General features: G+C 34.5%; 2 protein-coding genes across 8 annotated transcripts; both read right to left on the bottom strand.

Annotated features, from left to right (window-relative positions):
• Nucleotides 1-2,367: 2,367 nt before the first annotated feature.
• On the bottom strand, nt 2,368-6,712 carry LOC108987423 (WD repeat-containing protein 55). Of its 2 annotated transcripts, XM_018960340.2 has the most exons (12): nt 6,442-6,712; nt 6,249-6,336; nt 5,953-6,132; nt 5,724-5,766; nt 5,536-5,592; nt 4,772-4,848; nt 4,608-4,656; nt 4,477-4,523; nt 4,288-4,361; nt 3,830-3,885; nt 3,295-3,412; nt 2,368-2,706 (listed from the first exon to the last, which is right to left on the bottom strand). In XM_018960340.2, the coding sequence occupies exons 1-12, from the start codon at nt 6,632-6,634 to the stop codon at nt 2,636-2,638; spliced, it is 1,053 nt and encodes a 350-aa protein (XP_018815885.1). In that variant the 5' UTR covers nt 6,635-6,712; the 3' UTR covers nt 2,368-2,635. The 2 variants fall into 2 exon arrangements, with proteins under 2 accessions (XP_018815885.1, XP_018815886.1); XM_018960341.2 differs by lacking the exons at nt 2,368-2,706; nt 3,295-3,412; nt 3,830-3,885 and adding an exon at nt 3,904-4,198 and having other exon boundaries at nt 4,245-4,361.
• Nucleotides 6,713-7,834: 1,122 nt separating this feature from the next.
• LOC108987417 (trehalose-phosphate phosphatase A-like) lies at nt 7,835-14,067 on the bottom strand. 6 transcript variants are annotated; one of them, XM_018960330.2, is made up of 17 exons: nt 13,936-14,067; nt 13,670-13,744; nt 12,963-13,127; nt 11,131-11,201; nt 10,986-11,031; nt 10,830-10,894; nt 10,409-10,757; nt 10,137-10,277; nt 9,951-10,022; nt 9,681-9,806; nt 9,538-9,594; nt 9,334-9,435; nt 9,121-9,198; nt 8,936-9,005; nt 8,779-8,849; nt 8,606-8,698; nt 7,835-8,264 (listed from the first exon to the last, which is right to left on the bottom strand). In XM_018960330.2, exons 6-17 carry the CDS (start codon nt 10,871-10,873, stop codon nt 8,211-8,213), a joined length of 1,257 nt encoding a protein of 418 aa, XP_018815875.1. In that variant the 5' UTR covers nt 10,874-10,894; nt 10,986-11,031; nt 11,131-11,201; nt 12,963-13,127; nt 13,670-13,744; nt 13,936-14,067; the 3' UTR covers nt 7,835-8,210. The 6 variants fall into 6 exon arrangements, with proteins under 6 accessions (XP_018815875.1, XP_018815876.1, XP_018815874.1 ...); XM_018960331.2 differs by lacking the exon at nt 11,131-11,201 and having other exon boundaries at nt 13,659-13,744; XM_018960329.2 differs by lacking the exon at nt 11,131-11,201.
• Nucleotides 14,068-14,987: the final 920 nt, after the last annotated feature.

The following is a 14,987-nucleotide window of genomic DNA, read 5'->3' as shown; positions in this document are numbered from 1 at the left end:
TTTTATTTTAATAAATTGTTGTAAATTACACAGCCATTGGTTCAAGTAGATCCTCATAAAGGTGAAAAAAAAGGGAAATTATTTATTCTAAAGATGGAGTGTTTTTAGATTCATTTACGTACCGATAAATAAATTAGAAATTAATCCCATGCATTCAATTCTCACAACTTGATCGAGTTAAGATCATGAAGTTACTTCCACGGAAAGAAAATCTATGACTGACCGATTTATTAATCGGGAAATATATAAAAAGTCAACTTAAGATTATGTTTTATGCAGGTCAAATGCATGGTCTGAATTAATGCACCAATTAATTGTGACTAAATAATTATATATGTTTTAACTAACTAATTAGAGATATAGATAAAGGTTCTGTTTGGATAGTGAGATTAAATGAGATGATTTTATAAGAAACTTAAAAATTGAATAAAATATTATTATAATATTATTTTTTAATATTATTAATTTATTATTGTTTTGATGTTTGAGAAAGTTGAATTATTCATTATATTTTGTGTAGAAGTTTAGAAAAATTATAATAATGAGATAAATTATTTTTTTATCCAAAGAGGGCCATAGAGTGATGCATACTCATAAACAAACACATGTCATATGAATTCATGACCCGCTAAAATTGCCAAGAATAAAGAAAGAAAGAAAGAGCATTTGAAAGGAGTTTTTTTTTGTCTTATTTATCTATTTTTCATCTGAAATTCTATTACTTTCAGTCACATTAATCAATTGATGTAACATATTTTAAATTAAATGTGGCACGGTAACAAATAGGACGGAAATAATAATGGATGTAAATCAAGTATTCATAGGTGAAGTAAGGGCAAAGATCCATAGTGGGGCTCGCCCAAAAGTTCAAACTCCTTCGAAAATCTGGGAAAGCTGAAGGAAGAAGGAAGGAATGGTAGTTGTAATAAGACTGTTAGGATCTTGTCATCTTCGAACTGACATAGATTTTGTCGGTTATTTGCCAAATAGACCACAAACATTCAAACAATAGCTGTCTTATTTATTTTTTATTTTTTCAAATCTCGATTTCTTCGATCTCTTGTCAGGTTCAAGATGCACGGATCTAGCCTTAAGCAAATGCATGATGTGCCTTTTGTTCTCTTTTTTTTTCGTTCTTTTTTTTTGAGCCCCAATTCCCAAATCGAGCAAGGGGTTGTTTGGGAAACATATATCATCTTATTTTAAAAAAAATTATAATTATTTTTTAAATATTACTTAAATATAAATATTTTTCAATTTCAAATTTTCAAATGATCTAAATTTATTTATAAATCGTAGTGAATTAAGATATTTGAATAAATGTTGTATATCCCATCGAAATGTGTTAAACTCCAAAAGTTATAAATATGGAATGAGTCCACATCTAAGGTGCATAAATTGAACTTTTCATAAAGTAACGACAAAACAAAAACAACTCCAATACCATCGAAACTCATTTGAGAAATTTAAGAAATGTGAATAAGGTAGAAGAAGGTTCATACCATAGGCACGACCAATTCTTTTTTATAAGCATATTTTATAAAAATAAAAAGGTTGTCTGTCAAAGGAGTTTGATCCTTTGCGTAAGGAAGACTTCTTGTCGAGAGCATCTGCATCTCCAAAATTTAGTCAGGTCGCTATTTCTAAACACCCGATACCAATAAAAAATATGTTTATATGTTTTAATAGAGGGCCAAACTGCCATTCATGAAGTGGTTAAGCATAGCTCACATTTTTCGTTTAGTTCATGATGTGTGCCTAACTGCCATTCATGCTTACTTAGTTTCTTACCAAAAGCGGAAGACAACCATAAATTTAGGCACACCCAATTAAGTCATGCTTCGATTACAGAATTGGCAATTTTATTCCCCAAATTGTTCAAACTTTTGGTCCGGACTTAAACCATAGCTCAAACTGTTTTGTTCGGTATTCACGTGGTAGACGAAGATGATCACGAGGAGATAGATACTATGACTTACAAGTATAATGAACGATATATGGAGATTTAATTGATTATGACCACAAAACATGTTTCGTGGATGAAAAAGACAACACATAAGAAGAAGACAATCTCATTGTCTGTACACGGGCAACAACAAAGAATATGGCCAGCCATTAAAATTGGAACGTTCCTTCCCTCGCCACTTTCGAAACGGTAGATTAAAGAGGTAGCCAAGTGAAAACCCAAACCTCACAACTCAAGCCAATTAACTACATGTTTTCCACCCAGCCTCTGCATCTACACACAATTATTTTTGGTTTCTAAGTTTCATCCCCTTTTTTGCTTGAAGAAAAAAGCTTGATCCCGTGCCGCCATCCGCCATCACTCAAATCTCAAATAAGTGTAACGCTTCTAAGAAAATATGGTACATCGAATCATAAGAAAGATCCTAATGCATTGTAGAATAGTGATCAAACTAAGTTCCCTCATCCCCAAATTATTACAATCAAGCACGGAGCCTTTGGTCAAGATGATGTCATTTAATATAAAAAAATATGCACCAAAAATAAATACTGCACTGCCATCAGGATACTAAAGGCAGGCCGCATGATAAGATTCAGAAAGAAATCTACTGCAAACAAAATTTTAGTCCAACTTTGAGATGAATCAGAAAATATGTATGGCATCATCCACCTACAAATCGGCAAAAAAACTGTTTGAAGTGCTTAACTCGTTTCCTATGCTTGCACCTTTTCTCTTGGTACCTGAAAGATTGAAACCTTAAATAAGCTACACATATAGATAGACGGCCTCTGATAATACACATCGTGCTTGGGACAGAACCACTGTGCAATCCTATTAATAAATAGTTTGATCCCAGATATTCCTTCCAAGTGGTAAATGCAAAAGAATTTACAAATAAAAAATGGAAGAAAGACAAGCAATTACAGTTAAGAAATGATGACAAGCTTGATTATTGATCATCAGCATCAGTTAAAGTTCTTGAAACAAGTTAAGAAAAAGTTAAATACTGTTCAGATGCAATAAAAAAAACACAAAAACCGGAAATCCAAATTATATCACATACGTTGCTTATAATTACTATTGCACAACCAATTGCTAATGCTCAGTGAACAACCGTAGTAACATATTGCTTCTAAAGCTGTGACAAATGTATATGCACACGGTAAGTTGGTAAACAATGAAGCTTTAAACTGCTGCCCAGCCCCACACCTCAAAATAGTCACTTAAACATGGCTTAGTCTCATTTAACTAATTTCACATATGGATCATCTAAACAAGTGTGCAATAGATGTGCCACATTAGGCTTTGCATGCAATCAGGAAATATACCTTTGTTTTTTTGAGGACTGGTTTCCACATCCATCTCATCGCTATCACTATCTTTCTCAGCAGCCTGACTTGTTGGAGTTTTTCCAGAAGTTTGCAATATATCATCCAAATCCCACAGCTGCGTGAAGGAAATATGGAGTTGAGGTGATGGTTCATATTACAAAAGAGATACTTTAAAATCATTAAAATATATCCTCATATATGTTAACAGCTGCAAGCATGCAATAAAATATGGTACAGACAATTTGTCATCAACTTTATTGTGATCTAGAATAAATACAAAAAACAACAAAGTTCGTAACACATTAAACCAAGAGGGCAGATGCAAACCCATTCATCCACTGCACTCAAATAATTTAAAAATTAGACACATGAATCAAACAGTACACGAGTTTCCAAACATGAAATATCTGGTGGAGTTAATACATTTTTCCTCGTCGCCTGAAGCATCTATACCACAATTGTATTTACCAAATTTCTCTACATGACTTACACCACATAATTGGATGTAAGAGAGAAAGAGAGAGTTCCACACCTTCAACATCTGATCATGTGCTATGCTGCCAAGAAACTTTCTATCGTGCGAAAAAGCTACAAGACCAAGCAAAACCAGTGGTCAAAAAATGTTGTATGTTGATCAGTGGCCATCAGTCCAGCATGATGGTAGCCAAGCTTAACAAGAGGATGCAGATGACATCAATTACAACTTACAGAAAAGAATACGACTCATAATGGTGAAAGAATCACCAATTTACCTCAGTATCACGAACAAAACTTACACTTAATAGGAATAGATGGACCACAATGAAATTGTGAGAAATAGAATGATGGACACTATTGGTGGGATCACTACCATGAACTATTAGGTGAAACCTCAGTATTGGCTAAAGAAACTGTAGCATATTTTTTTTTTTTTGATAAGTAATCAAGCTAAAGAAACTGTAGCATATATCACCCAAATCAATCTCTCAAGAGAAAAAAAGTATATATTACCAAGCCGCTCCACAGGATATTCTGAGTGCTCAGCAATTGGTTGAATAATTCTGTTTGGTAATATGCCTACCAGGCTAAAGAAAAATGATAAGGATGTAAGTAATACAGAAAGCATAAATGCATTGAATTGTAACTATAAAAAACAGGTAGATGCGATATTTCCACCTATACTACTACATAACTTCTCACCTGATGAGTCCATTCTCAGATCCAGTAATGATCCTATCTTCATCAAGCTAACAAAATGAGTTTAAGTACTTAGTTTAGCTCGATAACTGGAAAGCAAACTGATGCTACAAATAGTTGTGGCACATGCTCACCTTCAACAATGCATCTATAGAGTTTGGAGAGAGATCAATAAAGCGATCACTGCAAATCAGAGTTACCCAATAAAAAAAAAAATAGTGAATAGTTGAGTGATTTTTCCTATATCTAACAGATTGTGGTACTCTTCCATTGATCAAATATCTTCGAAATAATGTACCTGCAATCCTTGAAACACCCCCATGAATACAGTAACAGAGTTCCAGCTTGCGACCCACATATGACTTTCCGACCATTCTAAGCATCATAAAAGAAAATTAAGATAAATCAATTTTAATGAAGTCAAACATATCAAACTATCTACCATGCGTATGATTTAGCATAGCCAGGCATTGAATAATTTTTTCCTTTAAATCTCCGACTAAAATCATCTGACTCATTGTTTCCTTTCCAAGTCATCCAGTTTCTAAAATATTTACTTTCCTCCTCTCTTTTACTTAAGAACATGCTTGTGGAGGGCCCCACAAGCCAAAGGATTGGTGGTGGAAACTGAAGAAATAGCAAGGTGTATGGAATTAAATATCTGATGAATGCCATATGCTTATTCTCTCTTCCAATTCAACTTTTGTATGCAATTCTTTTCAATTATACGTACTTTCCAAAAATCATTTTAGAAAAAAAAAAACAGAGAGATCATTCTCCCCTGGAGGTATTAACAAGGATTGGTTCAACCTGTGTCCATAGTCATGTCCACTGTGACTTCTTTGGTGAACTTATAGGGAACAAGAGAAACATTTCCCTTGGAAAACTAAGACGACAAGGAGTTAATTACACCATTGTGAAACAGGATAATATCGATCAAACATCCAAGGAGGAAAAAATATAGACTATTTTGTATAAGCTGGCATACAGAACCATATTATCCTAGATGCAAATATAAGAACCAGAAGAATAAAGAACTTCAAAGATAGAAGAAAATGTTACCTTCATGATAACAACAGAGAGTAACTCTTCTTCAGAAAACTCAGACTGGGCTTGGACCTGTAGAATTATCCAAATTAAATAAAAAAATTATAAGAAAATAAATAAAACATTAGGCATTGAAAAACTTAAAATTGGGTGTTATCACATTTCTTAAAATAAGGGGACCGAAATAACAAAGGAAATCTTACTTTATTTCTTCGAAGACTGCAAACAGATAGAGTCCCATCTCCACTACACAATCCAAAAGAGCAAATATATATATATATATAAGTGAAGAGAATAATGTTTAAAAGGTTTGAAGTGCTCCAATACTCCAATGGGCATTGAGGAACTCATGCAGTATCGCACAAGGATATTGTTGGCAAGGGGAAAAAAAGAACAGAACAAGGAGATTGAAAAGATAGAGGATTGAGGTACCTTGTCGACAAGAGTTTAAAGGCGTCAGAAACAAAAGTCATATCAGAAACGTAATCGTGATGAGCATCAAAGGAGTTGCAGCAAGAACGCTGTCTGGTATCCCACACCTTTATGCACCCTTCATCATCACCCGATGCGATGGTCGTCTCGCTTATGTTTATCAATCTATTGATTGCATCACTATCACATAACAATAACACCCACAAATACATCGTTACATATGGTACAAAACATAAGGAGATCATTATTGACAAGAGTAAAGTGTCGGATAACAAAACAGGCAATATAATACCGACCCATGGGCATCTTCAAGACGAGCAATCGGTGATCCAGTCTCCACATCCGTAGCGAGAATTGACCGGTCCGGAGAGCACGTCGCAATTGCTAACACGCACCCAAAAAGCCCCCTTTACATACATACATACACATACATGTATAGAAAAGAAACAGCCCGTGAAAGAAAAATGGAAGAAAAAAAAAAGCTTATACCACGCCCGCCGTCGATGAATCTAACAGCCCTGCAAGACTCGGTGTGCGCGCGAACTTCCAAAAGCCTTTGAGGCAAGGCATTAGCACCGTAACGGTAGAGGTGAAGGTCACCGTTGATGAGTCCGGCGGAAACGAGTTCCGACGAGGGATGAAAATCTAAATCAAAAGCGAGCCTTCCCAAATTTATCTCCATTTATGATCTTGCTCACGAATACGAGGAGTCGGCCGTTCCAGCCTCTCCCGACAAAACCACCAGAGGTTTAAGGAGGGCATCTAGGGCTCTTTTATTTGCTTATTGGGTTGGGCCGGGTTGCATTTGTTTAACCGAGTCTGTTTATATTTGTTTTATGGACATGGATCTATAAAACTGTTACTACTTTTCCATTTGAGTTGTGCTACACATAAGCCCCACACCCTGCACACCCACTTAAAAACATATATTTTTAAGTGGGTGTGCAGGGTGTGGGGCTTATGTTTAGAATTTTTCTTTCCCATTTTTAGTAAGGAATTATTGGGTATTGATTGTCTGGATATCTGTCGCGACTCTTATTTAAGTTGAGATTTAAAATAATTCGTAAATAGTAATAAAATTATTTGAATTAATATATTTTATAAAATTTTGAAAAGGAAGAGAGAAAATATTAAATAAAAATATTATAAAGTTAAAATATTATTTATTTAATATTATTTTTATTTAAAAATTTTAAAAAGTTGAATTGTTTTTTATATTTTGTTTAGAAGTTTAGAAGAATTGTAATGACTAGATTAAAAAGTTGAATATTTGAAATTGAAAATTATTTGTGTTTGTGACATTTGGATATTGAGATGAGATGGAATGAGATAATATACGATGAATTGGGGGGATTTTACTATCCAAACTAAGCATAAATGTTATCGGGATTTTTTAAAAGAAATAAATAAATATTATCGGTCTAAAAATAATGAAAAAGTCTTTTTGTAAGCGAGTTTGCACATCAAACTGTGCACTAATACTGACATGTAAGGCATCTATTTAATGAAACGTACGAATTGAAGACAAAAATGATTTTTATGAGATAGATGATATTTTCTTCTCTTAATTTTTTTTTTTCTTTTCAATAAGAAAAGTCATATCAATGTCAGTATGCGATTTGGCGCATGTAGCTAGCAAGGCTGAAAAATAATTTGGTATAACGCTTCCATTCAGTTTCTGTTGTCTTAACGAAACAGGAACAATTTATTGTACACAACTTTTAAAATATGATATCATCTAATAATATGAGATTGCTCAATAATTACTTGGTAATCTACAGCAAAAGGGGTTTTGTCATTAATTCTTGTATGCTTGAAATTGAGAACCACGATATTCTTATGAACATACAAACATCTAAAATTAAAAGAATTAACAAATGACTTAAAAAATATTTCTTTCTATTATACATAATATACCCCAAAAGGAGATGAGATGTACTCTGACCAAAACTGAGGGACTAATGAATGATTGATACACTTGTATATGATGATTTGAAGGCAACTTCAGTGCCAGCATCGGGAAGATAATCAGAGCAAGGAATTTACAATTTTTAAGACAAGAAGCTTTGAGCAGAAACATCTATGGCAGGCACAACAACACTAGAAAGAAAACCCAAATATAAAGTCCCCCTGAAGAAACGAAAACTAAGCTCCAAAACCTCTCCCCCGTATTCTAGAAAGCTCAAAACATGTTGTTGTAGGCTGTCTTTACTGTACGTATGTTAGAGTAATATCTTCTTTGCCATCCTATAAAATATTTATAGAGCACTTGATTTTTTCAATGTTACCAGTGAGTTGAGAAACTCCATGACCTGCAATAGCAGATAACACTCCCCCGTCAAAGAAAGCAACAACAGCAACAAACCCAAAATGTTCTTCTGAAAAGGGAGAAAATGTGATAAAAGAAGCAGCATCAATGCTGCAAGATCATGCACTAACCCATATTGATTACAAGAACAAGATCATGCATTAACCCAACTGGAGTAGTTGCATGATATTCGAAAAAAGAGAGAGAGAGAGAACAAGAAAGAGGCAGTTTCCCCATAATTTAAACTTTATATAGAATATTCCAAAGATAATCTTGTTCTTCATATATCTTGTTCATGCATCCTTGACTAGAAAGAAATTACTTCAGATAAAGGAAAATTTGTACCTCTGATGGGTCCCTCAGCGAGTAAACTGCACTGCTTTCCTTGGGTACAGAAGAGACTAAAATGCCGTAACCCCGATTGCCCTCTCTCAGAACCTATTACAAAGGTCAATTTAGTCGGTTAGATAATTCAAAAACTCACAAGAGAATTGACTGTATGGTAAGTTAGATATTACCTTAAATGCATCTTCATCAGTCCGGTCATCTCCAACATATATTGGGAGCACATCATCAGAGTGACCCAACCCTAAAACCATTTTCCATGGATAGAACGGACAGAATTAAAGATCTGTAAAGTACTAAACATTGTAACCAAAGACAAAAAGAACTAACCAAGTGACTCAAGTAAAAATGTGACAGCTTTCCCCTTGTCCCAATTGATCACAGGACGGACCTCTAAAACCTAGAGATGAGGTAAATAGAAGACGATTAGAGGAATAAAAGTCAATATAGCATAAGCAGAATCTTCAGTAAAAAATGAACATATTGATCAGGCAGTATTTTGGTCTAAAGAATACCTTGCGACCATGAGTCAAACGCAGACGTGGGTAGTCTTTTAGAACATCATTGACACATTGGGCTACTACGGTCCAACTCTGGATATAAAAATTAAAATCAAGTGCCAAAAACAAAAGAGTAAATAAGTAAAACAAAAAAGACCTCCCTCTTATCAGGCAAACAATAAAATTGAACAATATATCGAGGCTTGGCTGCTCAATAAAAAGCCATACCTTCTCTTCTACATTACGGTAATGTACAGAGACACAGAACTTATTATTCTCAACTTTTGCTCCTCTAATATCTTTGGTACATTCAACAAGGGATCTAAAAACCTGCTCAAACATTTAATAAATGTCAGAAAGCTATGATTGAGTGAAAGATTGGAACTTGCACTTTCTACCACTCATACAATTGTAGAGATGACATTTGCGCACCTCATTGATCATAGATAAAAATTCACCAGCAGGCTGGAACAAATTAACTTCCTTGCCCTATAATCACAATAGGACAAAACTCAATACATATATCTATCGCAGAGAAGAGAGATGTAAGATAAAGAAATTAATAAGGCCATTACCTGCTCATCCATTGATCTAATACAATTCGGATGGTCATCAGATATAGTTTCTCTAACAGGGCCAATGATGTCCATTCCATGACTACCCGCATAATAGAGTTCTGTTAGCCCTACAAACTCATACACCTGAATGAATAGAAGTGTAGGACGAGCAATTGTCAAATCAATGACCACCATTAAAGACATCTGAATGTAAAATGTAAATAAACAGACAAATGTTAAGGAAGATGTAATCAAGATAAACTATATAAAAAGAATCCAACCAATTACCTTGTCACGGCTTCTTCCACTAATTATTGCTGTCGGGAAGTATTTTGCCACCTTTTTTACAGCAGCACGCATCTAAAAAGGTTACAGCGTGAAAATGACCAAATGATGGATGAGAAAGAAAGAAAGAAAGAAAGACAACCTTAGAATGAAAATTTTCACATGTAAAAATAAAATAAAAAATCTTACAGCCTCAGACATGAATGCACAGTCAGGATTATCTACAATTGGGGAAAGTGTCCCATCATAATCCAGAAACAATGCTATTCTCTTTCCTTTTGCATGGTTTGCAATCTGCTCAAAAGATGCAATTGCTGATGGATACTTAGCCTGCGAAGTTATAATAGAAAGGTGCAGAGAACTGCATAAATATCTCCACCAGAAAATCTGGAAAGGGATACAATAAATGGAAAAAAATGAAAAAAAAAAAGGAGAACATTAGCCTAGGAAGGGCAAAATACCATCCAGGCATTGTACGCAACATCAGCATCAGAAGATGAATACTCATCCTTGGTTAGCTTCTTAGGAGGAGGCGATGAAGACTTCATGGCATCCAGCCAGCAGCTAGTGCGGAAGTCATCAAGTATTCCGGTCTTCTTCCTCGGGACTATCAGGAGAAGGCCTGGAGAGAAAGCTGCTCGTTGAGGTGAATAAGGCAGCAGACTGGAATGAATGCCAAGTCTTGACTTATTTATGGGGGCAGGATCGGTAAGAACAGGAGCAGCATGGGATGACTTCAGGTCCATCGGATCCAGATTTGTAGCACAACTTATAATGCAAAAACTATGTAGAATGTAACAGCCAAGTAATCTACAGAGACGCTAAGCAAAGATAAGTCTCGGATATATTCTTCACCCAACCCTTTTATCAATAAAAAACCACCTCTTCAGTGCCTTCTTGTCGCAACCACTGGGCAAGCAGTCCATCAAATGCAGAGCTCCTGAAATCTAATTATCATACAAAACATGTAAACTACAAAACAATGCGTATGCAACATCAGAAGATTGCTTGAATAAAACCAGAGTAAATTCCATGTACCTTATCATGTTCCTAGCGATCGAATGTTCAGGCAACAGACTGATATCTGAGAGAGAGAGAGAGAGAGAGAGAGAAAGAGTTGAGTAAAAGACTAATGACTTAGAATCAAGACCAAATCACCAGAAAAAATAATGTGATAACAGACCAGCTAAGAATTGTGGTATTCATGAAAATAAACAGCTTATAGACATTGATGCCACCGTGCATTAATTGTACCTACATAAAATTATATAAATTGACACGTTACCTAACATATACTAGAAATCAAATCATCAAGAAAAGTTAAGAGATGGACCAGGAAAAGGAAAGGATTTTTTTTTTTTTTTTTATAAGTAAAGGAAAGAATTTAAGAGTAACCAGTGCCGCCAAATCCAAAAATCATGCGACAAGGATCCCAAAGATAATTTTAATGAGAATGGCAAAAGCATCACTATACAAATTTTTTTTGGAAAAATTTGAGAACATCCAAAAGAATCTATGTAAAAATTTGAATTAATAAAAGGGTAAAAAAATCAGAAAATTTAAGCTTACATCTAGTGATAATGCTTAAAATGCATAATGAAATTAATAAAGTGAAAAAGGAAGAAAAATCATATGTTTCCCCTTTACGCGTCCTCTCACACTCTATGCTCACTTTTATTGCTCAATCTTCTTTCAATTAAGCTAAGTTAATTCCACAGAAACGGGCTCAACACAGATGAAAAAAATTTCCTCTGTTTTTCAAAGCAGTTAAACTTGAAGAAGAGTTTTGGCAGCTGCTAGAATTGGTTATAAACATAAAAAGAAATAGTGGCACTTGTTTTCGACTTTCCTTCAAATCTAACAGATTTAAATTCCATCCTGATAAAACCAAATCCAAACCCAACCCTGGATTCCCATATCATCCCAATGGCCGAGCAACGTATAAAAGTTATCCAGAGCAAAAAACTATTAACTGAAGGATTGTAGAGAGCTGAAAACTGTGAATAGTGAGTCGTGACATAAAAAATTCCCATCAATGGGTTGGAAACATCCGAGTTGATCGCTAAGATGATGATGGTAGTGTTGATAATGAACCTTGCAAAAAGAATGTATGCTAGGATGGAAAGCTTACTAAAACGATAGGTCGAACAATAAAGCAGAACAAACTTAACCACAACATACATCATAAGTTTTAAAGTACTACTTAAATTGTTACGATCGTAATTTATTTCAGAAACTCAAGGTGAATGATGAAGGTGGTTGATTACGTCATAAAGAATATCATAGCTAAAAGGAAAAGGAAGTTAAACTTGAAAATTAGAAAGGCAGTAACCAAAGCTGACTACAAACATATATCATGCCTCGTTTGGTTACACAGTTGAGATAAGATAAAAATTAAAATTTAAATAAAATATTATTAGAATATAATTTTTAATATTATTTTTATTTTAAAATTTAAAAAAAATTAATTATTTATTATATATTGTGTGAGAATTTAAAAAAATTATAATAATAGTGTAAAAAAGTTTAGTTTGTGAAAACAAACCAAAGCCATAGACTATATACAAAGGAAAATGTAAATAGTGTACAGTGAGAGAAACCGGTTTATAGAACCGATATTTGGTACAAAAGAGTTGGCGCATGGTGGTTGTGAACTTGTGCATAATAAAAGGTTCTTCTGCCCCACATAGTAGAGAGGAAACAATACAATATCCAACCACACGTTATGGGAATATCATTAAACATATGGACCCAGCAGCTAAACAATGACATATATAAATGATAAAACACCATGGACCCCAAAATAGTTTTTTATTTTTATTTTTAATTCGGACATCACTATGCCTTTGTTACTATCCCCCCATATCCACTGACCGCCTAAAAGGACACAAATTTTCCGACTACTCAAAATATATTATTTTTCCAACCATGTATTATGTTCAACCTTTATTGTCACTTTCATGGCATGCAGAATAATAGAAGATTTAAGGTCAAGATTTCCCCATGGAAAAGTACCACGTCAAATTCATGACTAGGGATTTATTTCTCTCTGTCTCGCTGTCTCTCTCTGCTTTTCTTTGGCTTAGAATAGTGTAAAGAAATTTCTTCTTTTTTTTGCTTTCAACTTGAATGGATGTGATAGGAACGTCCATTAACGAACAGTGGTTTCCATAAATTAATCTGAAAAATCAAAGATGAAAACAATAAATATCACATCAACTTAATAAAAAACAGCCAAGAGGCAGACCAATTAGAATCAGTGTCGACAATATCGGAGGTGTGGTTTGGAAAAACTGAACTGAATTAACCTATGTCGACAATCAGAGAAGAATATACATGTATACGCGTGTATGTGTATATATCAAAAGAATGAAAAGACGCAAACTCGAAATGGAACGAAAGCTTTAGAAAGGAAAAAAAAACGCATATAGCTATCGCGTATAAAATTGATTTTAATAGAAAAAGGGAAACCAGTATAAAAGCACCAATTCATAAGCACCGAATATCTGAAATTGGGTCTAGTTCAAACTCGAATCGCATAGAATCCGAATACCAACAAGACTTTGACCATACAAAAAAAATAGAAGCATTCGAAGGGTCTAACGCAGACGCCCATTCGATTCAAAAACCAGCTTTTGCGAACCCAATTTCATACAGCAATGCGTGCGAAACTGAAAAGAATCTTTAAAGAAATACAAAAAGAAGACGAACCACAAATTTACCCGACTTAAAGCTCCAATCAAGAATCCGAGGACGTGAACGGAATATTGGAGAATGCAGCTGTCTGCTCCAAAAACCTTCAGAAAACAACGCCCATATCAATAGAAAAAACAATACTGACCAAGATAAGAAATGCCCAATGTTTAACCAAAAAAACTCCACCCGTTTGTTTTGGGAATTTTGCTTTCCTGCTTGAGAATTTTCTCGGGATGCAAAGTGGCAGATAAAGGACAGAGAGTAGAAAAACAAGAAAAGAGAGGAGAATCACCTGAAGAAGGAGCGAATAGGAAGGGATTCAGAGAAAGGAAAATGAAGCTCAAAATCGACGCCAAACCCAATTCAGAAGGAAGGAAAAGAGCGAAGAAAAAATAACCTTTAAAAAGGCTCTGGTATATATAGGGGCGAAACTGTGCTTTCTGAGAAACTCGCGGTTGGCTCGATTGGTAAGAAGCCCCACGCTTCTCGAGGCGAGCATTGACCACGTTCAGTTTAACGCGCGTGGGGCATGGGTATCTTCTTCCCCGTAATATTTACTTATTTATTATTTTTATAATATTAAAAACGGCCAAACTGAAGAGGGTCCCGCGAACAGATCTTGAAAAGAAGAGGGGAGGAAACGTGGCGATGGGAATCTATCGGCCAAAGCGCGTAAGGACACCTGTGATCGTGTCGGGGATGACGTGGCCACGTTACGGGGAGGGGCCCGCCACGTAAGTTGCTGGACGTGTGCGACTGCGTCGTCCTTTTCAACAACACAAGTGGATCGTCGTCTACTATTTCTATTTTCCCGGATTGAGCTTAATGAGTGGCCGTCGATGACCCTACGTTTTTATATAAATACCAAAAATTATTAGTCACACTGTCTCATTTTAATTTTTAATGACATTACGTTCTGATTAGTTACTTTCAAGAAACAAAAATTATATTCATGAGCCACACATCATACAGTATTTTTTTATTTTATTTTTATTTTTTTTTCTTATTAAATATGTAATATATAGATAATAAGTAGAAATATTTAATTATTTAAAAAAAAAAACAAAAAAATTATATTTTATTATGTGTGAGATTTATAAATAGCAAAACTTAACAAGAAATGGTAAAACCCTTAATGAATTACATGGCAAAGGATAAGACTTGGTGGGACCAACATAGACATGGATTGTTGAGTAGAAATTTAGAATAGGAATCTAAAAATGAGTATTTATTAATTAAAAAATTATATTTATCTTCATAAAATATATAAACCTTGCATATTTTTTTAAAAAAATAAGTAAATAAGAGATTTACTTAAAACAAATTAATGATAAATTTTTTTTT

This window comes from Juglans regia, chromosome 1 (genome assembly GCF_001411555.2).
Source record: "Juglans regia cultivar Chandler chromosome 1, Walnut 2.0, whole genome shotgun sequence".
NCBI classification, from domain to species: Eukaryota; Viridiplantae; Streptophyta; class Magnoliopsida; order Fagales; family Juglandaceae; genus Juglans; species Juglans regia.
Note: the sequence above shows the minus strand (reverse complement) of the source record. Positions and strands in the feature narration are given on the sequence as shown.

Excerpts from the sequence above, each read along its gene's own strand:
- LOC108987423 (XM_018960340.2), bottom strand. The coding sequence starts at position 6,634 with ATGGAGATAAATTTGGGAAGGCTCGCTTTTGATTTAGATTTTCATCCC. Across the intron at positions 4,849-5,535 it reads TCTCTGTTGTTATCATGAAG|AATGGTCGGAAAGTCATATG; the intron begins GTAACATTTTCT and ends TATGATGCTTAG. Across the intron at positions 4,362-4,476 it reads TCTGAGAATGGACTCATCAG|CCTGGTAGGCATATTACCAA; the intron begins GTGAGAAGTTAT and ends ATTTTTCTTTAG.
- LOC108987417 (XM_018960331.2), bottom strand. The coding sequence starts at position 10,873 with ATGGACTGCTTGCCCAGTGGTTGCGACAAGAAGGCACTGAAGAG. Across the intron at positions 10,278-10,408 it reads TTGCGTACAATGCCTGGATG|GCTAAGTATCCATCAGCAAT; the intron begins GTATTTTGCCCT and ends ATAACTTCGCAG. Across the intron at positions 9,595-9,680 it reads TTAGATCAATGGATGAGCAG|GGCAAGGAAGTTAATTTGTT; the intron begins GTAATGGCCTTA and ends TTGTGATTATAG.